This window comes from Rhopilema esculentum, chromosome 13 (assembly GCF_057945365.1).
Source record: "Rhopilema esculentum isolate cy_ngs chromosome 13, ASM5794536v1, whole genome shotgun sequence".
Classification (NCBI taxonomy): Eukaryota; Metazoa; Cnidaria; class Scyphozoa; order Rhizostomeae; family Rhizostomatidae; genus Rhopilema; species Rhopilema esculentum.
This window is the reverse complement of record NC_142827.1, coordinates 3,805,449-3,830,964: the sequence shown is the minus strand read 5'-3', so window position 1 is coordinate 3,830,964 and position 25,516 is coordinate 3,805,449. Positions and strand designations below refer to the sequence as shown.

General features: G+C 36.6%; 2 protein-coding genes across 3 annotated transcripts in view; one reads left to right on the top strand and one right to left on the bottom strand.

Annotated features, from left to right (window-relative positions):
- LOC135691712 (DNA ligase 1-like) overlaps nt 1-25,516 on the bottom strand; it is a 34,891-nt gene that overhangs the window by 5,272 nt on the left and 4,103 nt on the right. For both annotated transcript variants that reach the window (XM_065209665.2, XM_089112073.1), the window contains 22 exons: nt 25,070-25,278; nt 24,198-24,271; nt 23,482-23,626; nt 16,566-16,656; nt 16,360-16,464; nt 14,678-14,734; nt 13,450-13,546; nt 12,613-12,688; nt 11,608-11,672; nt 10,603-10,704; nt 10,111-10,187; nt 9,661-9,752; nt 8,803-8,875; nt 8,293-8,378; nt 7,989-8,104; nt 7,124-7,219; nt 6,421-6,531; nt 5,949-6,020; nt 3,376-3,444; nt 2,799-2,874; nt 2,188-2,270; nt 882-1,034 (listed from right to left, as the gene is read on the bottom strand). In XM_065209665.2, the coding sequence (XP_065065737.2) occupies nt 882-1,034; nt 2,188-2,270; nt 2,799-2,874; nt 3,376-3,444; nt 5,949-6,020; nt 6,421-6,531; nt 7,124-7,219; nt 7,989-8,104; nt 8,293-8,378; nt 8,803-8,875; nt 9,661-9,752; nt 10,111-10,187; nt 10,603-10,704; nt 11,608-11,672; nt 12,613-12,688; nt 13,450-13,546; nt 14,678-14,734; nt 16,360-16,464; nt 16,566-16,656; nt 23,482-23,626; nt 24,198-24,271; nt 25,070-25,278 (2,125 nt within the window). The remainder of the gene's footprint in view (nt 1-881; nt 1,035-2,187; nt 2,271-2,798; nt 2,875-3,375; nt 3,445-5,948; nt 6,021-6,420; nt 6,532-7,123; nt 7,220-7,988; nt 8,105-8,292; nt 8,379-8,802; nt 8,876-9,660; nt 9,753-10,110; nt 10,188-10,602; nt 10,705-11,607; nt 11,673-12,612; nt 12,689-13,449; nt 13,547-14,677; nt 14,735-16,359; nt 16,465-16,565; nt 16,657-23,481; nt 23,627-24,197; nt 24,272-25,069; nt 25,279-25,516) is intronic.
- Nucleotides 16,652-21,384, top strand: LOC135691713 (uncharacterized). The gene has a single exon (XM_065209666.2). The coding sequence runs from the start codon at nt 17,980-17,982 to the stop codon at nt 19,129-19,131; it is 1,152 nt and encodes a 383-aa protein (XP_065065738.2). The 5' UTR covers nt 16,652-17,979; the 3' UTR covers nt 19,132-21,384.

The window sequence follows — 25,516 nt, the reverse complement described above, 5'->3', positions numbered from 1 at the left end:
CTATTGTAATAAAGCGATTCACATTATACTGGGAAAGGGCTGAGGGTTAGCTGATCTTGAATGCAGTATCAACTTTGGAGCCTGGAAAATTTTGAAGTTATTTCTTGCGGAGTAGAAAGTCGGATGGATCCTAATTATGACACGTTCGTTGATTGGCCGGAATATTTACCAATTCGATTCAATCACATATTATTGATGTGTCTGAAACCTTACACATTCAAAGCTCACAGGCTCGGGGAGGGGGGACGGGTAACTTAGCCTTATATTGCACAGGGACGTGCCATTTTAGTTCAAAATTTGGACGCATATATCTGAAAAATGTGACACGTAATTTCGAAAACATGATGAAAATTATACCCATAATTCCGCAAAGAAAATATCATTTTTAAAACACATGTATCAAAATCATTCAATTCAATCATTCAAGTCCTTTTCCCAAAAATATCAGTATCATATTTCATACCTTTTTTTCAACTGGACATTTATTTTGTTAATGCTAAATTTCCCTACAATGTTTTTGGCAATATTTTTCCATAATTCCAAACATATCTTAAAAACTGAAATCGATAATTCTGCACTTTTCAGAAAAGAGGTACCCCTAAATATGGGCACGTCACCATACCACAAAAAACCTATTAAGAAACCCCCCCCCTCCCCTTCCAAGCTCCGAGAATACCTTCAGGACATCAATATATGTGGCGAAGGCAAATAAATCAGGGTACAAATTGATGACATCAAATTGCTTAATGTTAAAGTCCAACTTTATTAAGAGTGAAACAAACTTGTGAGTTGGTCAAAGGATAGAAAAATACAACAAGCACAAAAATCATTGGACCTATTCTATTAAAAGGAACTCAACTTAGAGCCGAGCATTAGGTTACCTTGCAAATAGATTGAAATTCCTCGTTTTCTTCGTCGTAACAGGCTAATAGGAACCCTCCATATTTTCCTGTTCGTTTCCCTGCTCCATGGTAGGCTCCGATCACAATAAGATCAAGAGTATCGCCAACTCCTTCCAGGTAATCTTTCTTCAACTGTATCAAGATAACAAAATCGTTATTACTATTGACAGAGTTGTCTAGTTAACAGAATGAAAATTGCAGTAGGCGAAACAAGCTTCGTAATGAATAAATGGTTTGCATACTTGGAATGCTTGGCAAGGAAATGATGTCAAAAACGGCAAGAGGGTATGAAACAAAATTTCAAATCTCGTAGTGAACATAAATGTAACCGTGGCAAAAGCGTAACATTGGTGGCAACGTTACCATGGCAACAGCATTGTATTTTCCAGGTTATATCTTCTGACATTGCGTAGGGACAATCAATAATTTCAAATCCCTTGTGGAAAGGAACCTTTTTCCAAAAGAACGCTACAATTTCATTATTTATTCTAAGCTAGATTAATTTCTTCTAAAATAATTTTCTGTCTAATCATATGTGGCTTCAAGATCTCATTTTAACACACATTTCTTTAAAACATTAAGGAGACCCAACAAAAAAGTTTCATAAGCTTGAAGGATTTAAAACGAAACAAATGATCAAAGGTAAAAAATAACGCAAAAATAAGGGAAAAAGCTCGCAAATGACTGTAAAATTGGTGTGTTGCAAGTCTAATGAAGAGTGACTTAATAATGGAAGGTGTCTGCAGGTGTGTGGAGCCAAAAAAGTAGAAGGGTGATTAGCGGCGGAACTGAGAAAAGGCAATAGAGGTTTCATTCTGTGTGGAGATAAGATGATTGCAGACGAGGTGGATGAAAGGGGAACAAAAGAAGAAGAAAGAAGCTTGAAATGGAAAACATTTAGGAGATAGCAATGGAAATTGGCAACGGTATCAGGTTCAAGAAAATGTGATGCAAAGTATAATAGGAACAGCAAGAGAAAGCAAGAGAAAGCAAGAGAAAGCAAGAGAAAGCAAGAGAAAGCAAGAGAAAGCAAGAGAAATATCCAGACACACCAGAGAAGTACGTGAACGTTCAGACGGGGATGATTGGAAGAAATTAAGAACGAAGAATGAGAAGAGACGCAGAAAATGAATAAAAAACCATCTTTAGACGAACACAACTTGGAAGAATGAAGGAGTACAAAAAGTCAGAAGTTATATCATTGGAAAAATGAATAGAAGTATGAGTAATCTGGGATGAGAGGGAGCATTGGGGTTAGTTGTAATCAATCAACAATTTTTAATACCTTGAGCCAGTTGTGCGACCTTTTTGCGATTTCATAAGTTGCGTCAGCATCAAGAGTTTTTACCATCAGGCCTTCACAGTTACCTGATGAATAATATTAGAAATAATATCAGTTGACGAATCGTTCTCCAATTGAAGCTCTTCGATTTATTTTTATGAAGGATACATAGAGACGTACTTATTTGTAGGTACACAAAAAATAAGTATTGAATTAATGATATGTTTTAAAGTCAGTTATTAGAAAAACTATTGTGATAAAAGTTACTGTTTACCGGTCTGTCATAAAGTGCTCGATGCTTGAATAGGCAGAGCTGTACACGCTTGGTGTATAGAACAGCACAGTTCTAAGTTGCTACTCCACGTTTCACACTTATTGCAACCATCAGCGTAAAGACTGATCATTTTGTGAAGTTTGATTTACTCGCTTTCAAGTCATAAAATCAAATGTATTAATGTCATAATAGGCTAGCAAAATGACTTAATTGCATTCCTACTTGTTTAATGTAGAATAAACATTCTAGCTGTAAACAACAGAAAACTCTTGGAGGAGCGTGCCTTCAAATGAATTTTGGCAAAACATAAAGCACACAGATTAGAATTTGAAAAACATACTTTTTATCGATTCGTCTAAAAACTCTGTGATGTCATCAGCATCTGAAGAAACCATTGACTTGGCGAACATAAACTCCTGGAAAGCACAAATTTGTTCGTTTGTTAAAATTAACATCTCTAACAAACATTGTAACATAGTTAAAATAAGTAAAGAGGGCAAATGAAAGCGTTTACTAACTCTCCAGCAGAAGATGGGTAATCATGATTTTAAGTTTCAGCTGGAGAATTTTTCTAAATAATCTGACAAAGAGCAAACACTTATCATTTTTATCACAAACGCACATTTGTTGAGCCTGCAGTGCAGCGAAGAAAGTGGCCTAAAATTAACTCCAAATGATCCAGCTATGTCTCATACTTAAACGTCATAAGGACAATAGAAACATGTAAAGGGCTTTTGAAAAGCAAAATATTTATAGGAGATAGTAACAAAAATAGACTTGCAAGTTCCATTATCAAATGGCTGTACGATTGCCCTATTATTTTAGCTACGTTTTTCAAGCATTGGCAAAGTCAAAGGGTACCAAGCAAAAAATAGTAATTGTGATCACTTATATATTTCCATCAATTTGAAACTTACTCCTTCGATTTCGTTGAAAGATTCCTGCAGCAGCTCCCTTCTCTTTCGGAATGACTGCCTGACAAGTGGCTGTTAAAAAGAAAAATGAAAGAAAATTAAGAATAACCGAGAATTACAAACATTGGTTAGGACGCTAGCCGTAAATGACTGTCAGAATTTTCGATGTACAAAGGTGGAATATCTTACAAAGTTATCAAATTTTCCAGGTTAAAGAAGAAAAATTTCGTGGGAAATGAAAGCTGGTATCGGCTTGGAGTTCCATACATAAAAGAATCTGAGCTGTAAACATAGTCATAAAGTCAATAAACTGCATTTGTAGAGAACTGTAATTTCAAACAGAGGAAGTTACTTGTGAAAAGAAGATAAAAGCAAACATTTAGTAAACTATAGCTTTTTGTCTGACACTCTTCAGAGTTTAAAACGTCAGAACATAGATTGAAAACTCTACGCTAGGAAAAATATATACCCAGTTGTGGATCGAAATAGGCCAATCAGAAACACGAGCACATGACTGTATTGGTTGACCAATCAGTGCCGCTTGCCTATTGAGAATGTTACCAATGGAGTCCTAAGGTGAAAACGAACTCCTTTTGTCTAAACAGTAGCGGTTTTTCGTGCTTATGTAGATAGATTCCAAAACTGCTAGGTGGAACGACGATCGGGCTTTACCAATAATCCGAAACATGTCGCCATTTTAGTTTTTGCACAATCTGGGTTTTCTAGTAAATGCTGCCCGATAGCAGAATCGCAGGTTTTAGTTGTAATTTTGGATTTGCAAGACCGATGTGGCTGTTCTCTTTGGGGACGAGTTTTGTTTCTAATACTAGGCGGAACATGTTGTTTTATTCTATCCTCCAATCTTTGGGTAGTGCGTCCTACGTAGCCAGAATCACACTGGCACGTAAATTCATATACAACGGAACTGGTATATGTGTCATCCACATACCGAAAATAGACACCTGGCTTTTGGTCGCAGTCAAACAAACGCTCTTCATGAAAGCCAACAAAGATATTGGCCAAGGCAGGTCCCAGAGGGCTACCAATAGCGACAACATCCTTTTGTTGGTACATTTCATTGTTAAAACTGAATTCAACTGAACGTGTTGCAGTTTCCATCAGTTCAATGAATACTTCCTCTGGGAATGGTGGGCTATTAAGCTCGCTCCGGTACAAAGCGTCGGCATATATTTTGATGGTCTCATTCAAAGGGACATTTGTGAAAAGGCTGCTAATGACGCATCGACCATTCAGATTTTCTTTTGCATAGAAAACATTATACCATTTTCAAAACAGAGGCTGAGTGTGATACTTTCCTAAAACGACTTAATGGCCTTCACACAGCCCTACAGTTTACATTTGAAAAGGAAGAAAATAACTCCTTGCCATTCCTAGATGTTTTGGTTGAAAAATCTGACACTGGATTTCTCACCAGTGTATACCGTAAACCCACATTTTCGGGGTTATACACTCGATGGAGTTCGTTTTGCCCAAAACAAAGAAAAATCAGCCTCATCAAAACGCTTACACATAGGGCACTGATGATTTGTTCCAAGTCTAAACTCGACTCGGAACTTGAAAAAATAACTAAGATCTTTCTGGAGAACGGCTATCCAGAGGATGTTATTTCAGTTTACATTAAGGAGAAGATAGGAAATTTCTCGGCTGACGTAAAATTTGGTCCTCAAAAGTGCCCGGTCTATCTAAAACTACCCTGGATCGGTGACAGTTCCCTACGTTTTGAAAGCCAAATAAAACAGGCCATTACAAATTGTTTCTTTGCAGTCAACCCACGTGTTGTTTATAGTACGAAAAAGGCCCTTCCGTCCATTCAAAAGGACTGCATTCCTGTCACACAAAAAAGTTCTGTTGTATATGAATTTACGTGCCAGTGTGATTCTAGCTACGTAGGACGCACCACCCAAAGATTGGATGATAGAATAAAACAACATGTTCCGCCTAGTATTAGAAACAGAGCTCGTCCCCAAAGAGAACAGCCACCTCGGTCTTGCAAATCTAAAATTACAACTATAACCTGCGATTCTGCTATCGGGCAGCATTTACTAGAAAACCCAGATTGTGCAAAAACTAAAATGGCGACATGTTTCGGATTATTGGTAAAGCCCGATCGTCGTTCCACCTAGCAGTTTTGGAATCTATCTACATAAGCACGAAAAAACCGCTACTGTGTAGACAAAAGGAGTTCGTTTTCACCTTAGGACTCCATTGGTTCAACAGTCATGTGCGCGTGATTCTGATTGGCCTATTTCGATCCACAACTGGGTATATATATTTCCTAGCGTAGAGTTTTCGGTCTATGTTCTGACGTTTTAAACTCTGAAGAGTGTCAGACGAAAAGCTTTGGTTTGCTAAATGTTTGCATTTTTCAAAGCCATTTTTAAGTTTTGTACCACAAAAAGATTGTTTGAAAAGAAGCTATTAGTCTGTTGATTCAAGGAATCCGTAAATGGGAGGGGGCCGTAGGGTTTCTCTGGTGATCTTACTGCAGATTTTCATCATAATGTGTTTCCTGGACCGCTAGTTCAAATAAAATGAAAAAATATCGGATAGCAAACCTCTCCGTTTAGGTACAGCAGGTCGAAGGCGTAAACACAGACTTGTACTTTGATTTCCGAGGCATCAGCATCCTGAATCGAAAAGATTTGATTAACCACGTTCACGATACTGATTGACTAACTTTAGTCAGTTCTGGTATATGATTTTGATACCTGCAGACCACATAAAAAGGGCCTTATGGAAAAAGCCAGGGGTAGATGAGGCGGCAATGATAAAAACTAGGAACCGCTGCATTAGCACGATGCTGAAACAAGACCATATTCCGCTGTTACAGGCAACCCTTCTTTATAGGTGCAGATCACAAACAGGAGTCATATTATCATTTTAGATATGAAAATAATGAGGTTTGCTGAATCCTTAGCTAATAATCTAAAATTCTATCTATAAGAGTGCCATAATTGTTGTTTACATAAATTTTTATAATTTTACAATAATTTTTATAAACGGCACAATTTTCCCGATCATACAAACCTTCCTTTTTCTCGTGCTAAGGACTTGGAAAGGCAAAATTTGTTTCTTGTCTTTGTCCCATGCCACTGACTCTGTATCAATGATACATGACTTGACGTTTTCTTTTGTAACCTATATAAAAGTACCAGACTTAAATTTGTTTTCGCAAATAAAGATATAAAAATATTGCAAGCGTCATCACTGACAAATCTCATCTTAAAGTCAAATTGGGAAATAATTATAAAGAAAGTATTTAATCCTAACTATCGTTGTGACGTCATGTCTTTCAATAACCCTCTTATGTAAGTGAATTCAACCTAAAAGCCTTATCTCAAAAATACAGTCACGTGAATTAACGTCACCATGTATAAAAACTAAGATCCTTCAGTCAATATGCATAGTCAATATGTGTACGTATGTGAGCTTAAGTCTAAAGAAAATATGTTAAATGAAGCATGTTTTTTAGCACACTTTTGTCTTATAAACGACAAAAAAAGGATGACACGTCCTAACCATCTCACAACTAACGAAAAGTCTGATATCTCACAGCAAATCAATAAAGTCATCTAAGTTTCCCAGACAATTAAATTAGTCATTTGGCCATGTCTTTTTATTCAATTTTATTTTAAACTTCCAACACTTAGCTAGGGCGTGAAGATGATTTCCAATCACCATGCAGTAATACACAGGTGGTATCAGAATTAACAAAGGTATTCCAACTAACCTTCGAAATACGAGCAATGATGTCTGGGTATTTGCTTGTATTGTTTTCTTGGTTTCTGCTGTAGATATTTACGTCTCCATTCTCGTGCATGTGAATCTACAAATAAAGTAAAAATGTCTTTGAACCACCAAAAAATTGTTTGCAACAGGAAACAGTTATAAATCTTTTTCTCATCAGGATAAGTCAAAATACAGCTTAAGAAGATAGGAAAAGTTAATTTGAACAAAGTAAACATTCTCGAGGCTTGAAAAAGACATATGTTAAAATTGCACGCCTATTCTATCACTTTGTCACGTACACGAAGGTGACTTCTACCATCTGATTCATTGTGGCTTTTTCTTAATAAACCAAAACAGCACTCATAAAAACAAAAACATGTCCTGTATAGAATATGACTATTGACTATAAATTATGATCTGCATAAAAAAAATACGAATCATAAATACAAAATCTCACACATATTGAACTACAAATAAATAGAATAGAAATCACTGAAATTCAGATATATCAAATTAAGCAATAAGACCTTGAGTGAGACTTAAATAAAAATTCAAAATAGTTGTAAAAGATGCAATTTCAAAAGACGACAAAATGTTATCTATGTGCATGTTAAAAATTAATAGAAAAAACAAACAGTAAATGTTGAGATTTATGCATTTGTAACCAAAGCTACTAGAAACAGATTGATTTTCTTTTGCATTGCTAAACTATCACAAATTTTGGGGTTCATCTGAATTTGGCATCAACTCTTCTCCAGGAAGACCCAAGGATGTTTCCAATTGATTTAAATGAGACCAAAACAAGTAAAGAGCAACAAATTTGGTGAAAACACCAACACTCTTTGGTGACCAGCACCAAAACACACCTGGGCTCTTTCCCCATCATACTTGAATTCGCAGCAGAAGGCAGCGGTATCAAATCTTTTGAATACATCAGAGATGCCTTTTGATGGATGAGCAAGCATCGGTTTCAACGGGATACCTTTGAATAAAAAGCAGCAAAATCATGAATTGTATTGATATAGGGAAGAAAAAATGCTTTAAGCTGCCACTGACATCGTGACTGGATACAATATATGAAGGGCAGCATACTGGCAGGCGACAAGTGCTTTTCTCGAGTCTCATTCAAGGTAGGATGGTGATACAAGAAAAAACGTATTAAAAATTTACCTGGCGTAATGTGACAGTATTTTGAGATGTCTTGCCAGCCTTGCTTGAGCAGTGTCGGAATCAATATATCATAAGTAGGAAGCTCGCTACAAATATTAGATTGATCAAATCACAATGATGGGCATCAATAGTTTCATAACCTTGGAGGAATTTCACAACAATTTCGAATTACCAGTAACTATCGCGTTTGTCTTGAACATCATTGTCAGTGGGCATCATAGCGAGGCTCAAAGCAAATTTCTTCTTCAAGTTAGGAGGCATATAAGAGAGGGGAATTAAATAGATTAGTGGAACTGACACAAAATAGAAAAGACTGGCGTAAAATTGTAAAGCGCGTCGTGCAATAATAATTAGGTGAGACGTTTAAGTAGTAAGAGGGAGGAATAAAAAGTTTAGGGAAGGGATGAAAAGCGCTTTAACGGTAGATTTGCTGAGAACGTTGTAACTTCCAAAATGAAATACTTCACAGACAGAACACAAATTTGAAGGGCGAAAAGGGAAATGACCTACCAATAGGCAGTTTTGATTGCCAATGCCGCTGCATCCTTCGCATCCTTAATGGCGTCACTGGATTTTTTATGGCCTATTCATGAAATCTTAATGTCAATGATAAAAACAGAAGATTCTCTGTTACACTGAAGTACTTCATGTAGAGGAGAGCAAGTTTCCGAAAATACACAAATTAACTAATCCGTGTATACAACCTTTTTGTGGTACAAAATTTTAAAATGGCAATGAGAAAAGGAAAACATTTGAATCACAACTTGAGCCTTTTGTTCGACTCACTCCAGAGTGTGAAACGTCGGCACACAGATCAAAAACTGTACGCTAGGAAATTTATATTCCCAGTTATTGATCAACATATATATCCAGTTTTCAATCCACAACTGGGTGTATAGGTATATTTCCTAAGGTTGGGTTTTCGATCTATTTTCTGACGTTTTATACTCCGAAGAGTGTCAGGAGAAAAGCTTTAGTATGTTTCATATTTTTTGCTTTTTTCAAAGCCTTTTTGCGAGTATTGAAAATCACGTGTTTTGAAAATAACAATAGAGTAGCAAGACTACCAAAAAGCAGTTGAAGAAAAGTAATGAAGTGCGAATGCTGCCGGTTTAGATAATTTCACTCTTAAACAAACCAGCTAAACACACGAACTTAATTAAACACGTGGAATGTGAGATTAGCTAGGAATACGTAAAAAATTAAAGGAAATCTAGTCAATAGCAGTTGTTAACAGTGGAGCAAGGTTGATATTGTTCCTCTTACATTAACAATCTAAATGTTTCGTATGCGTTTTTGGATGCTAGCTGTGAAAGAAGCATGGAAGGAAATGCTGGGTAATTTGAAGGTAACAAAGCTGAAAGTTACCACGAGCTTCGTCTGTAAGAGCCATTGCATGTCCCAAAGCAGCCAAGACAGATTGCTCGGCTAGGCCGATCCTCAGCTTGCCACCAAGAGACCTTTAAAGAAATGAATATGGGGATTATCGCTTGCGTTCAATACACGGATTGTCTTAAATCCATTGCGTTATATTATTCACTTGTGTTTACTCCGCCTGAATGAGGGCTTCCATGAGTGGGAGGAGAGATTGTAAATACTGATCTAATTCAACTGTGAGAAGTTAATACTTGGCTTGGAATAAATCAGGCCACGATTATATGATAATGTAGATTGAAATGCACAAATATCTACACAATCAGTCCGGTCTCTCCTTGTTGTCTCTTTTATCATTGGTACTCTCAAAATTCTTAGTAGCAAGCATAATTTCAATAATTAAACAAAAAAGGCAAGAGATAAAAAAAGGAACAAAACACATACCTTATCAAATATCTTGCTTCTGAATTTTTGCAAGCAACAAACATTGACTGAATTTTGTCCTGCTTTTTGCCCATCGACTTTGAGAAAAAGGAGCAAAAATGTAAAGATATTAACTAAAATCTGAAGCTTTTGATGAACTTTTATCTCATGTTTTGTGTGTAAAATGTCCAGTACTAAAAAAGGCTAGATTATAACCTAGAAGGGGTTGTCGAGTAGTGAGAAACTTGATTCTGGAAATTTATTTTGAAAATGGATGAATTCAAACGAACATTTATTCTTGCTGAGGCAGGGTGACATTGTTAATAAAGTTTGAAAGTTTGTTGTAATTTGAAGTTTAGAAGTAAAATGTGATTACCAGAAACTGTAGAATAGACACGCAACAGTTCTGTTGTTCAGTCCTGGTTTAATTACGCTCTGTAACAAGACATCAGACAAGCTTCTTAAGACCTTTCTATGATAAATTATTATTGCTTAGACTTTAGAGACACATACCGAACTCCCTGCCATCTGTGCAATCTCTTTCAACTTCGAGAACACTGATTGAATTGATAACTTTGGAGGTGCAAACATCATCCTTTGGTTTGTGCGACATTGCTAAGGAAATAATGGTATTATATCATATTTTGTGCGATATTTATTTGAGCTATCAACAGTATGTTGGGTGGAAGGAATGAGATTTCCAAGGTATCTTTAACGAAGTGAGAAAATACGACATTCTAGATGGGAGACATTTAAGAGTCAAATGCTGTATTACGAACCGAAGGATAAGAAGAGCATGATAAGAAAAACAAAAAAGAAGAATTGGAGCAGACGGAAGAGAATGTGGAAGAATAAAAACATTGTAAAAAGGAGGAAGAGAAAAAAGAAAGAGAAAACAAAAGAGGGGAAGAAAGATAAGAAGAGGAAGCAGATGAGCAAAATGAAAACAAGGAAGAAGTAGAACGAGATGAAGAAAAGGAGGAGGAAGACGAAAAAGATGAAAACAAGGAAGAAACGAGAAGATGACAAGAAAGAAGACGAAGAAGATGAAACAGGAAAGAAGAAGAAAGAGAAGAAGATGAGGAAGAAGACGAGCAAAACGAACCAGGGGAGAAGAAGAACGAGAAGAAGCAAAGAAAAAGAAGAATAAGGATAAAGAAGAAGAAAAAAGGACAAGAAGAAAAGAGAGGAGAGGAAGAAGGAAGTAAAGAAGAAGATAAATAAAAGGAAGGAAATTCTATGTAGCGATGGATGGTGGCCAAAGGTGATTGAATTGAAGGAGGGTTTTCGCATTCAAAAATTAGAGAGTTGCAACATCTCATAAGAATGGCGAGTCATAACAAAAACACAAATTTGACAAGATCGGGCCATTTTCGTAATACAGAGAGACTAAAAAGGATCGTAAAGACAAGAAATTGTATAGGTGTCGTTCAGACTGACAGAAGAATCTGAGAGTTATTCTTGACGAGGCTTTCGATTAAAATACTTTTATGACAGAAGACCAAATTTCATAATTACCTCCGCAACGATTCCCAAATCACCTTTTTCTGCAGCCATTGCTTTCATCTGCTGCAAACTCTTGCCTGGAAATAGGATTCAAGAACTTTCATTCATAATAGATTTTAAAGTCTCATTTAAATTGAATATAATAATACAACCAAAGCATTTATGTTACGGCAATGGGATATTAAACTTATAACCACAAGATAGAAACTGCACTCGCCTCCCAGTTTTGGCCATTCTTGCTACGTTGAGTAACTTTGACGTAAGAGGTTTTGTCACACAAACAAATGCAAACGATAAATGCTACTTATCGAATATTAATGGAGCTTTATTCTGAAGAAATTAATTTTGAAGCTGCTTTTTCAATGCCAAGGATTTAATTCGTCAAATGTTCATATCGGTCTGCTGTTTATGATGCCGATTGATCATAATTTGATGTTTCTTAAAGCTTCAGAAAAAATTTACTTTTAGCCTAAAGATAAATTTAGATGAAATATGATGTCAAACTATTATAAGTGAATGTGCATCATATTTAAATGTACAAAGCCAAAGCTGGGATGAGTTTATTAAGATCAGGCTCGTCCATGTCAGCGATAGCAAGGCTGTACAACACCGTTTCTTGAAATACAGCAAAGCCCACACATAAGAGGTTCTAGGCATTTTTTACCAACAAATGGCTGAAAAGCCTATCACAGGCCTATTTAGGATATCAGACGAAAATGGTTCTGAGACCCGGTCTACACTGTTCTGTTAAGGTTTAGAACCGTGGCAAAACTGTCGCAGCTCACCCTTCCATTTATACTAGCATTCTAAAATCTGGAATAGTTTTGACCCTGCTACGAAATCGAACGGATTTTGTACAATCATGGTTCCTTTTTTGAACGGGACAGTGTAAACGGGGTCTGACTCCTTGAGTAAAACAATACAGTTTAAGATTCCTATTAAATGATTACAATTTTTATACTGTAATAGAAACAGTAACTTCAATATTTCCAAAATAGGCCGCCATAAATCACGAACCTGTTGATGACGCCACAGCTTTCATGAGAATTGTTTCACCAATCCCGAGTTCAATACCCTCATAGGCTGGCGCAACCTACAAAACACGTTGTTGTATATCTATCTATAGATATCGGCATATCAGATGAATATATCGAGCTAGTGCAAAAATTCCTGATAAAGCCATGCGAATCTTGCCGCCTTAATACTTATCCGATGTTAAGACTACTTAAAATATAACCAGACTAGTAATAAAGAAACAAGAACTTGCTGAGCAGGGCAACAAATGGCACAGCAGAGGCTAGCGGAGCTACCATTAAAAGAGGTTTAAGTACTCCGATTTCAACATTTCTTGGAAGCTGTGAACTGAAAACAGGAAAAAGAGGAGGGAGAATGAAGAAGGAAGTGGATGGAAGAGTCAAAAGGAAGAGGGACCCCATGAAAAGAAAAAAACAAGGAAAAAGAAGGTCAGGTAGTTTGTTGAAAGGCAGCGAGATTAGGGTTAATAAAGGGAGGAGAAATTAAGGAGAATAAAAGTAAAAGGGAGAAATAAAGAGAGGATGCAAAGAGAGGTAGAGAAAATGTAGGCGTGGGAAGACAAAAACAGGGACAAGAAAACATTGAGCGGGTAAGAAAGAGAAAAAATGAAAGAAAAGAGAGAAAATGAGAATTGGAAAAGGGGTACTGACGGCAATGAACCTTGAACTTATGAACCAACGACAATATCATTCGTTTCATACGATGAATACTATTTGAAGATCTATCTCCACAAAGATCTCAAGAGATAAATCTCTAAGAAAACCTGCAAATCATAAAAAAGGGAAAAAAACCTGACGCAAATTTTAAGTAAATACTAACCTTGTTCAAACACAAATAAACGGACGGTAAGAGATCGTCTGGAGTCAAAATGATGACTGATCGAAAGAAGTTGCACAATGTTGACGTGATCTTCAATCTATTAAAACACAACAGAAGCAATTAAATACAACAATTTATTATGCAATTCAGGAATATTCTGCAAGGAAAGCTGATAAAATCATGTCTACCAGCTCGGTTGTCTTGGTTTGAAGTTGATTTGGAGAGTCCTGTTGAGATCTCTAGCACAAATCGTTTTCAAGAAGATGAAAGAGCGGTATTGCTATTGGAGGTTTCATTGCAGTATACAGTGTTAATACAGTATATACAAGTTAATCATTCTCGAAAATGCAATGCTTCAATTTCTTTATTCTGAAAAAGGGATAGCAATGGCTACAGAGTAGCGAATTTTGTTTTCAGAATCATGCAGAGAACAACTGCTTGTGTTTAAGTATGTCCATAAAATATTTATCATTTTTGTTATCATTAAAATGATTTAAAATGCAAGAAGTATTGCATTAAAATGCGCCACGCCAAACAGAAAAAGACACAAGGTTCTTTTCTTTGGAATTTTTCTTTGGTTGTTTTTGTATAGCTGTAAGCGACTATTTTAAAGACACTTACAGTCATATTGCGTTTAACAAACAAATGAAACAATTTAAGGTAGCTTAGTATCAATAAATCTAAATTTCTACATCGTAGTTAGGCAGAAGTTGTAGAAATGGTCAAAGAAAATCAAGAAAAATGTAAGCTTCGAAATATCTAAAAAGTAAAACCTTTTTCGAAAGTAATGAATACAGTATGCGTTTGAAACCATTTATAAGAAAAAACTGTAGCGTTTAACGGTCTATGTTTGCAACATACAACAAAAGATTGGTTGAATTCAGACAGATAGATTGGCTGGATTGTTCTTAATTTGTTGTTAAATTGATAGGGTGTAAGCAGTGCAATTGCCAGATTTTTCGCTCTAGAGAGGTGTCCAGGCCTCGTTTGCCAACAAAGAGAGTGAGACAACCTTCATTTGCCTACAATTTTGAAAATTCACCGAAAAAGCACCCACACATGGCAAAAATCTTCGCTATTGAGATGAAACGTTGCTTAAAATTACACTTTACAGTTGCTCAGCCTCAACTTGTTCCTCTTCATTTATTCTGAACTTTTGACCAATTTTGAGGCTGGTGTTCTTATAAAGCTGTTCCTATAAAAAGAGTGATCGAGCAAATGAACAAACCTTGCTGAAGTATCTTCGATAATCTGAAATGTGCGCGATAAAGCTCCATAGGGAACACTGAAAAGAATGATAAACCTGTATCAAAATTACAGTCCAAACAAAAGATTTTATGCATTGACGCGACAGCATGTTAAAAGACAATGAAAATCTGAGACACCGTATGCTGTTGCTGCCAAACTTTTCATACGGTCCTCTTCAATATTGGCTTCTGCTCTAAATATTTCAACATTTTTTCTTTGGCCTTGATCCATTTCTTTCACATTTTAATCCTTCTTTCAATTTGAAATATTGTAATGGGAGCAAGAGAATGGGAGCAACTCATTCTTTCTTGATATCCAGCCTTTGAAAGCCCCCAGTCTATAGTTTCCTTTATTTTTGCAGGGAGATCAAGTGATTTTTACTTGCATGCTCTTGGTTTTTAAGAAAACTGTGAGACAGAGAGATGTTACGTTGATGGGCCTAAGATTTCTCACAGTCCATATAAACATCTATACTTTCTCCGTCGCCTTTCCATCATGTTGTTTTTGCCTTCCTGTGGTAACTGAAAGTATGACCACCATATTTTCCGGGCTCTCAGATTTTTGGATATTTTATGGGCTCCAGCATCGTTATACTTTAATGCTTGCTGTTTTTTGTGCCTTCCTTGCAGTCACTGAAAATATAACCGCCATATTTTCCGGGCTCTCGGTTTCCCTTATATTTTACGGGCCTTGGAATCGTTATTCTTAAAAGTAATTACTAGTGCAAATGCGCCAGAGGATTTCCTTTGAAAGAGTTTCTAGTTTTGCAATCAAGCTACTGATTGATTAAAGCTTTGTAGAAAGCCGAGGTAAACTAACATGGAAGGCAGATTGAAATGGTTTTCAGTCAAGCAAATTTTATGATGTTTACAGCTGGTATCAGGAACGCAAACATAGATCAAATATTCGTAATCAGCAAACAGCGGCAACAGTTTTTACATGATTACATAATTGCTATCATGTGAGTTCTGAAAATACACACAAAGGTAATACAAAGTTGCAATAACTTTTGCTTGTGGCCTTGACGTTTGGAATCACTGCCAAAACTCATTGGAACAAATAAACTGTTTCCAGTAAAAAAAGACCGATACCACACACTTTTTCCAGAGCAACGTTGGTTGTAGAGAACTGAATGTCATACCCATCTGAAATGAATCCATTTGACCACATCGAACCTTTTAACTTTGCTTGAAACAACAATGTTCGGAGGGGAAACAGCATAAAATATTTCGGAGGGAGAGAGGGGGATGCATATATAAAATTAATTGAAGTGTACCAAGGCTTTTAACAATTGTTTTCCAGATTTAATAACACCATTTTAATATTCTCAACGACCTTACTATGTATAATTCAAAGAGAGGTGACTTAAATACCAGTTTCAGAGTTTCAATGTCACCATAACGTGAATTTCTTTCAGAATAGCAATTTAAAATGATCTTTATCAACATTGCCTTTTGTGCTGGTTGAGCTACGTCTTTCAGAAAAGAGTGGCTTGTGCCTCTGGACTTATATTTTGGAAGATTAACCTAGGTATTCATTAACCGAATTCGAAAGGATGTACATCTGAGATTTACTACCTAGTAATCCCAAAGCAATCACTGCAACCATATTTCAAAAGGGCTAAAAAAGCAATCGAAAATTTTTGATGAAGCAATCACTTACGGCTGCCCTTGGGCCCAGCAAGCATCTGTGATTGGGTCGTAATTTGCTTTATTTGGAGAATAAATCGCCGGATCCAATTTACTTTCTGCTTTTGAATCTGTTGTCCTATCAAAAAATCATTTCTCATTTGATCAGATTACCAGAATATGGGATTAAGAAAACATCTGAAACACAATACGCATTTTAATCTAAATTTGCTTCCTTACTTTTTGGTTTGAAAGAAAAAACCAGACTTCGTTGTAGATTTAGCTTCACTCTTTTTCTTTTCAGGAGATTCACCTTTGTCTGTTTTTTGCACTGAAACACAAAAAACCATAAATTGAGCCAAATAGAATCCTGAAAAACAAATATTGCAAGAATACATTGAACGAGGAGATTTAAAGCAAAAAAAACCAAAAAGCTGAATCCATTCTAAAAATAGATAATTCAATTTCGAATTGAATACAGAACGAAATGATTACAAAAGAAAACCCCAGAACGCTTATCTATCACCTAGGCAACGGGTGTTGACAAGGCGGGAATCAACATGCGAATGCAAGTTTGTTTGATGTTCTGCACAGAGAGAGAATTGTAAAGTCTACCGATGGGTGCTAGAAGTTATGATGAAAATAATGGTAAAAATAAAAGAAGGATTAAATGAGTGCAGAGTTAATATAAGATATTTAAGCAGCGGATTAGTGAATAATACATATTTGCATAGGGTAATTCAGGACAGAAAAGTCGCAGTCTGTTACAAGAGGTCTTTGGATTACAGAGTGATCACGTGTATTAAGAGCGTTTTTGGATTGGGAGGCAGCACAAATTATGAAAGAATAGAAGGCTAAGATATGAGTTATTAAAGTAAAACAAAGATTGTTTACTTAACAGTGTACTCAAACTTTGCATTAACAAAAGGCGTCTTCGTTAAAATTGCTCAAAAACACAGATATAAAGCAGTTTGAAAAGGCAGCAATGTGTTATGGACATGGTGGAACTGGCTAAATAACAAGCTGGAGTGTATGCATACGAAAGCAGTGCTGGATTGATACTGGACAAATAGTGGCCTTGTGACGCAGGAATCCACAAATAACATAGCCAACTAGATCCAATGCGTTGGTTGCGCACAAAGTTATGTATTCATGAAGTGTATTATATTACGTTTAGAAAGACTAACAGGGAGCTGGTCAAGAAGATTTGGACAAGGTTAATACAGTGTATGTTATATCTCATATTTCATTATTATTGGCTTCGAAACTTGGTTGCTTGGAACACTGTACGCTGTTGGTATATAAATGGATTAAAGAGTTGAATTTGCCAAATGATAAATACAGTGGACTCATACACGGATAAGAGCTTACGAATCAAAGAGGTTTCTTACAAGGCAGTAATGGGAACTGACTAGGTATCAAGTCAAAATATAATTAACCTTGGAATATTGCAATTATTTTTGTACTTTTGCAATGCGAGTGATTAGTCTTAAGAAACGCATTTGCACTTGACTGCAAAACCTCCGCGTTGCGTACTGTGTTCTGCGTCTGCGTTCTTTCACGGCTACCATTAAAAGAGATTTCCGTCAACAGCTACGATCGCGGTATTATATAAGAGGAAAAGGAGAACATTTCAAATGATGATGCAATAAAAATGGCTACTTTGCTGCTAAAGTCTGTCTCGGAAGGGAGATTGAGGCAAACTGGATTGTTGCTCAAAGTTGGTAAGGATGTAAACGAGCTGGATTCTGAAAGACAGACTGGGCTGATGAAAGCGATGGCGATAAACAATGCCTATGTTAGAATGAGCATGGTAAAGGTACTTCTTAACTATAGTGCAGACGTGACATTGGTTGATCTCAAAAAAAGGAATGCTTTCATGTGGGCTTGTTATTATGGAAGAGCTGACCAGATCAAATTTTTTGCCTCTGAATTTGACGTCAACACGTTGCAGATCGATAGACAGGACAAGGATGGCAACACATCACTGATGCTAGCTGTCAAACAAGGTCATTTGGAAGCTGCTATTGAATTAGTAAAAGTTTTAAAAGATTCTGGAATGCAGTCTATCCTTTCAATGAAAAATCATGTAGGTTTATCGCCACTTATGGAGGCCTTTCGAATGGGGAATTTCGAAATTGCTAAACACTTAATTAATGAAGGGAAGGTGAGCATAGATAACCTGACAAACATAGTAATGTATAATGATCAATTTAGATTGGACTGGACAACAAGGCTGCCACAAGAAATGATGAAACACGTTGTTGAGAATCTCGATGAAAGAGAAGACCCCCATCCATCAAATATCTTGAAGTTGCTTATTACAAACGATTCGTTCAGGACAGTTGCTTTGAAATCTTACAACAATGAGAAGAAGAAGAAAACCGAAAAGGGATATCCGCAACCTGTACCGAGAACTGCACCGGGTAAACTACAGAGCGGAGTTCAGAGACCGGTAAAAGCAGAACCGAAGCAGAAGTCAATAAAAGGCATGCTGCCAACGATCATGAATTTATATGAAGAACAGCATTCTCAAAATTACAGGCCAGCGTCGAAAAACAATTTCATTCCTTATTCTTCTGTGAGCAGGCAGCTACGATCGATGGCTTCAAGGACATGTAGTACAACGTCTGGACGAGTGACGAGGAACCACTTGGCTAGTTTACCAGACTTCAGCAGGTTTAGCCGGTTATCTGAAGGAAAGTTTACCAGGTCTAGCCGATCAACCAGCGTTCAACTGCCCCAACTAAACTCGTGGTCTTTGCTCAAGAGAAAACTTAGATCAAACTTTATCAGCGACGTGTGATATCTTAACTTTGACCTAATAAGGCCATAGACGTAGGAATCTGGGGAGACAGGGGGCACGTGCTCTCCTAAACAGAGATAAAATACCCATTTCATGCCTACAGAGGTGCCCCTATTTTGACTACATATTCTCCCCCCCCCTTACCATTTTTAAAATGCTTGCTACATCTATGAGTAAGCCAAGTGATCTAAGTTTACTGACATACCACCATATATTAGTAAACATCTAGATATCTTAAACTGTATAGAAAAAGCTAAAAATTAGCCTTTAATGAAACATATCAAAGATATGAGCACTTTTTTAATGAGCTTACTAAGTGAGACGTTTATATTTTCTGTACGTCGATAAATCGACTAAGGTACTATCTTTTAAAATATGAATGTAGAATCTTGACAATTGACAGAAAATAACAATATCTGGCTTTTAACTGTTTAAATGCATGTTTGTTCCTGATATTTGTCTTTGGATAAAATTGAGTACAGAGAAATATGCTAGTGACAAGAAAATTAAATTGTGTTGCCGAGGTTGCCGAAAATTGTTCGCATATTTTAGCATTCATGGATGTGTTCGGTGTTATCAGTACTTTTGTAGAAACTTTTTTTCAACGAAAACAAACAGCAGAAATCAACAGGATGGCGAATCTTGTAAATTTTTATTTTCCAAAGCCGGGCGCTGTTCACTCCTAATAATACCTAACTTTCCATCTCCTTTGCGAAATTTCCGATATCTTTTCGTTGCAAAAATGGCCTAATACTAGATTTCAACAGTCTTATAACATCATCAACTACTGTTCGGAGTTCGGACTCAGAAAAATTCATCATTAGTTTGCCGCAAACCGCAATCCTGAAATCATAGATTTTTATACGAAATTTAGCACCAGTCTCAGCTTTGTTGCCCTTATTGACAATTTTTCAAAGTCACTTCTTGCTGCGTGGGTCGGGTCGCTCTTACTGCGTGGGTCGGATCAGACACATAGACATTTCTATAAGGACGCAAGACTTTTCAAGCAAATCTTACTAAAGCAAAACGAAAGGAATTGAAACAGGGTACATAACGTGCATCAAATAGGTGGTTGACTGAAAAGATATAGATATCGAAGCGTCAAAATATTACAGTGAACAACCGTGTATTGCCCTGTGTTCCAGACCCCTGACATGAAAGTAGAAGTCTAAGTTGAGGTAGTGGAACACGAGGAACACGAGGAACACGAAGAAAACGAGGAAAACGAGAAACGCGAGGAACTCAGGTTTCAATTTATAAGGACCTGGTTAACTTGAGACTTGAGACCAACAGAGATACTTCTGCTGGAGACTGGCCTGTTGCCTATAAAAGTTCTAATTTTAAAGGCTTACAAAAATCATAAATCTAACTATTTCAAACTGAAACTTCCTTATAATTCTTATCGGTAAGATTAAAAAAGCAAAGCAAATGCCCGCGTAAAGAGCCTTAAAGAAAACACCCAGCTTTCGTTTATGTTCTGATGTTTTATACTTTGAAGAGCGCGAAATGAAATTCTTTTGCGTGTTTGTAAATGTTTGTGTATTTCAAAGCCATTTCTAATTTTGTAAGCAACAAAAAATTGCTCCTAAAATTGTTCCAGTGCACATGTTCCTAAAACATTCATATATAGAAACCTGATTATTAAGAAACATGTACGCTGAAAATTGGGAATAAGAATCGTATATAAAAAGAAACCAGTCAGTGGTTTTTATCTGTTGATCAAGAGCAATTGTAAATGATGTCTGACTCAAACCGTTGCAACCTATCAACCACACACATTTGTTGTACAATAAAACAAAGATTTAAAAGCTGGATTCAAACAAGGGCATCTTTTCCCATCCAATGTCTAAAATATAATCATGGACGCCTGCACCGCGGCGGCAGCAAGGGCAGTGACAGCCAATTCATTGTAGTTTGATATAAACAGTGAAAGAAGAAGAAAACCGTTTTCCGGGCTAAATTTTAGATTTTATAATTTCAAAGTTGTGAAGTTGTGAAGCATTTAACATTAGATTAGGGGCCAAAGTCACGAGTAAAATAAAGTTTAGTTGTCAGCAAATGAGAATTTGCATAAGTATATGAAATAGGTCTGTCTGCCTTTTCTTGGTATTACCTATCAAAAACATTATATACTCATTTTGGATATTCCACTTTTACAAGAGGGTAAATTGGGAGTGACAGAATTAAGAATAAGGAGTAAGGAGTATATGGTTGGTGTGACAACTTTTATGCATTTACAACGACTTTACTATGGGAACGATCTCAAATCCAGAGAGGTAAGAGGGAGAGAGAGAGGGAGAGAGAGAGGGAGAGAGAGAGGGAGAGAGAGAGGGAGAGAGGGAGAGAGAGAGGGAGAGAGAGAGGGAGAGAGTGAGGGAGAGAGAGGGAGGGAGAGAGAGAGGGAGAGAGAGAGGGAGAGAGAGAGGGAGAGAGAGGGAGAGAGTGAGGGAGAGAGAGGGAGGGAGAGAGAGAGAGGGAGAGAGAGGGAGGAAGAGAGAGAGAGGGAGGAAGAGAGAGAGAAAGAGAGAGAGAGAGAGAGAGAGAGAGAGAGAGAGAGAGAGAGAGAGAGAGAGAGAGAGAGAGAGAGAGAGAGAGAGAGAGAGAGAGAGAGAGAGAGAGAGAGAGAGAGAGAGAGAGAGAGAGAGAGAGAGAGGGAGAGATTGTTTTAAGCAAATCACTCTGTTATTGTATGATGAAATGAACTTTTAAATTCATGTACAATTTGTCCTATTGTCCAACGTACCATAAATCTCTGAATTGAGATAGAATTCTTCAAAATACAAGCTGTTCAATCAATACCATTTCATACTAATGCATTTTGCAAAAAATCTTTTGGTGGTACAAAACTTGTAAATGGCTTTGAAAAAAGCAAACATTTAGTAAACTAAAGCTTTTTGTCTGACACTCTTCAGAGTTTAAAACGTCAGAACATAGATCGAAAACTCTACGCTAAGAAATATATATACCCAGTTGTGGATCGAAATAGGCCAATCAGAAACACGAGAACTTGACTGTAAAGGTTGACCAATCAGTGCAGTTTGCCTATTAGAATGTTACCAGTGGAGTCCTAAGGTGAAAACGAACTCCTTTTGTCTACACAGTAGCGGTTTTTCGTGCTTATGTAGATAGATTCTAAAACTGCTAGGTGGAACGACGATCGGGCTTTACCAATAATCCGAAACATGTCGCCATTATAGTTTTTTGCACAATCTGGGTTTTCTAGCAAATGCTGCCCGATAGCAGAATCGCAGGTTTTAGTTGTAATTTTAGATTTGCAAGACCGAGGTGGCTGTTCTCTTTGGGGATGGGTTTTGTTTCTAATATTAGATGGAACATGTTGTTTTATCCTATCCTCCAATCTTTGGGTGGTGCGTCCTACGTAGCCAGAATCCCACTGGCACGTAAATTCATATACAACAGAACTTTTTTTGTGGCAGGAACGCAGTCCTTTTGAATGGACGGAAGGGCCTTTTTCGTACCATAAACAACACGTGGGTTAACCGCGAAGAAACAATTTGTTATGGCCTGTTTTATTTGGCTTTCAAAACGTAGGGAGCTGTTACCGATCCAGGGTAGTTTTAGATAGACCGGGCACTTTTGAGGACCAAATTTTACGTCAGCCGAGAAATTTCCTATCTTCTCCTCATATAAACTGAAATAACATCTTCTGGATAGCCGTTCTCCAGAAATATCTTAGTTAATTTTTCAAGTTCCGAGTCGAGTTCAGACTTGGAACAAATCATCAGTGCCCTATGTGTGAGCGTTTTGATGAGGCTGATTTTTCTCTGTTTTGGGCAAAACGAACTCCATCGAGTGTATAACCCCGAAAATGTGGGTTTATGGTATACACTAGTGAGAAATCCAGTGTCAAATTTTTCAACCAAAACATCTAGAAATGGCAAGGAGTTATTTTCTTCCTTTTCAAATGTAAAATGTAGGGCTGTGTGAAGGCCATTAAGGCGTTTTAGGAAAGTATCACACTCAGCCTCTGTTTTGAAAATAGTATATGTGTCATCCACATACCGAAAATAGACACCTGGCTTTTGGTCGCAGTCAAACAAACGCTCTTCATGAAAGCCAAAAAATATATTGGCCAAGGCCTTTTGCTAATGCATTTTGCTTGTCTAATGTAACTCTCGTGGATCATGGAAACACTATTAGCAATTTTAGCTGGGGGTACATCTACCTTAAGCAACAAATGATACACAAATCAAACAGCAATGAATCAAAAAGTGTGAAAAATCTTCCAACTGAAACAAAAGAAATTGGAGAACCGAGTAAAAATTAAAAAACCTTGGAATTATCACAACAAATGAGCAAAGGATAAAACTCAACAGTAAAAACATTTACCAGAAATTTCACTCTTGGATTTTTCTTGTTTTTCCCCATTGTTGGCCAGGTTGTCAGTGTCGACATCTTCCTTTTTAATGTCACCTACATCTTTCATATCTATTTCATTGTAGGAACTTTTACTAGCATTGTTCTCTCCAGAACCCTAACATAAGACAGGATGAAGCTTGCAATATAAAGTACTTTAAAAACCAATCTTTCCTAGTGACAATCACTTAAAATGAGTAAATTGAACCATGTTTAATTGAACAACTTACATAAAAGGTTTTTGAATTAGGTTTTAATCCTAAAAATAGGCAAAACAAGCTAGGAAACCAGAGGCACTTCAAATTTGGAATGTGCAGGTGGGAATGGTCACCATATCGCAAAAAGGGGACACTACTTGTGAGAGGTTACTTCTTAGAAAAGGTCATTTATCCAAAAGCTCCATGCCCCTAGTGCACCCCCAGTTACGACATCCCTGTAAACATGTGCTGGGTTTTAACATATTAACATGTAGAGAATATTCAGCTTTAGTGAACTGCTTAGCTAGAGCATTTGGTAATCTTGTGTAACAATGAAAACAGGCATAAAAATCCCTAATAAATAGAACAAATAACTAACAACTAATTAATGGATATATCAAGACATTGATGACCATTTGGCAGATGCTGTAGCTTATCATTGCATAGAGGTCGTACACAATAAATGAATATTAATCAATGCTTAGAATATACCTTAAGTATTTCTTTTGCCTCTCCAGATGTTCTCTGCTCAGTTGGATCTTTCTTGTGCCTCTTAGTTCTTTTTGCTAAAAAATATGCCATTTTATCAATATATGTTCACTAAAACAACTAATGCGCTCAAAATAGGCAATTCATGATCAAAATTTCTGATTCCGTTGTAGAGAATTATGTAGGAATAAACTTTAGCTTATAAAATCCCATATGATGCTTTATGATAACATATGATAAAAACATATAATAAGTAGCTCTTAAATGAAAACCAGTCAAATCCATCACTACTATATGATGCTAAGCATGCATTCCAAAAAGATTGGTTCCAACTTGCCAGGCTGATAACAAATACTGCATGGTTATACATATATATCATTCACATACTTAATAATAACACTGTAAATTATAAAATAAACCTAGTGAGAAACAAAACATAGTTTCAGAAGTCATTTTTTAGCACTTTTTCCTGAAATAATGGTTCCCAGTTAGTATTGTCACTTGGCATCATAACAAATAGTTATGATGCCAACCATATTTGTTATGATGCCAACACAATATACTTTTTCAGATAGCATCAACAACTGCCACTTCTTAGGCCCCCGCATAATTAAGGAAATATAGCTGGTCTCCCACGACTAGCATGCTTCAACTTCATTAAACCACCTATAAACCACTGATGACTTTTGGTCCGTTAATTTCAAGTTTGCGTTAAAGTCAATGTCAACATGCATGATACAAACCCGCTTAAAAGCCAATAATAGTTTGAAAAAGGTGGATCTTAACATGCAATAAGAACTCTGGAAACAAATGAATTGCATTTTTTGACAAGCAGTATTTTGAGAAGATAGTTGGACAAAAAATATTTCAACAACCTGTTATTCGTTTTGGTGGAGTCTTTGGTCTGTCTATGTTTGTGCCACTTTCAGAACTCTCTTTATTTCCATTTTCTTTGGGTTTTGCACTTTCTTCAGATTCAATTTGGTTTTCTTCTTCATCACTACTTTCTTCTATCCTTCTTTTTATCTTTTTTCCTCTCTTAATTGGTGAATCTCTGGTCCCTTCTTCGCCACTATTTGAAGAGCTTGACAAACAAATGCAATCATTTTAAAACATACTGAAGCTTTTCAACTGACACACTTCTGAATATAAAACATCAGTAGATGCAAAATTTATGACATTTAACACCCAGAAGAATGTCAGACAAAAAGCTAAAGTACATTTCAAGATGTTTGCTCTTCTCAAAGCTAGTTTTAAACTCTGTAGCACCACAAAAATTGTTGGTAAACACAATTATATTTCCAAATTCTTGAGAAAAATGT

What these genes read in the sequence shown, in the direction of transcription:
- LOC135691713 (XM_065209666.2), top strand. Translation starts at nt 17,980, where the DNA reads ATGGCTACTTTGCTGCTAAAGTCTGTCTCGGAAGGGAGATTGAGGCAA.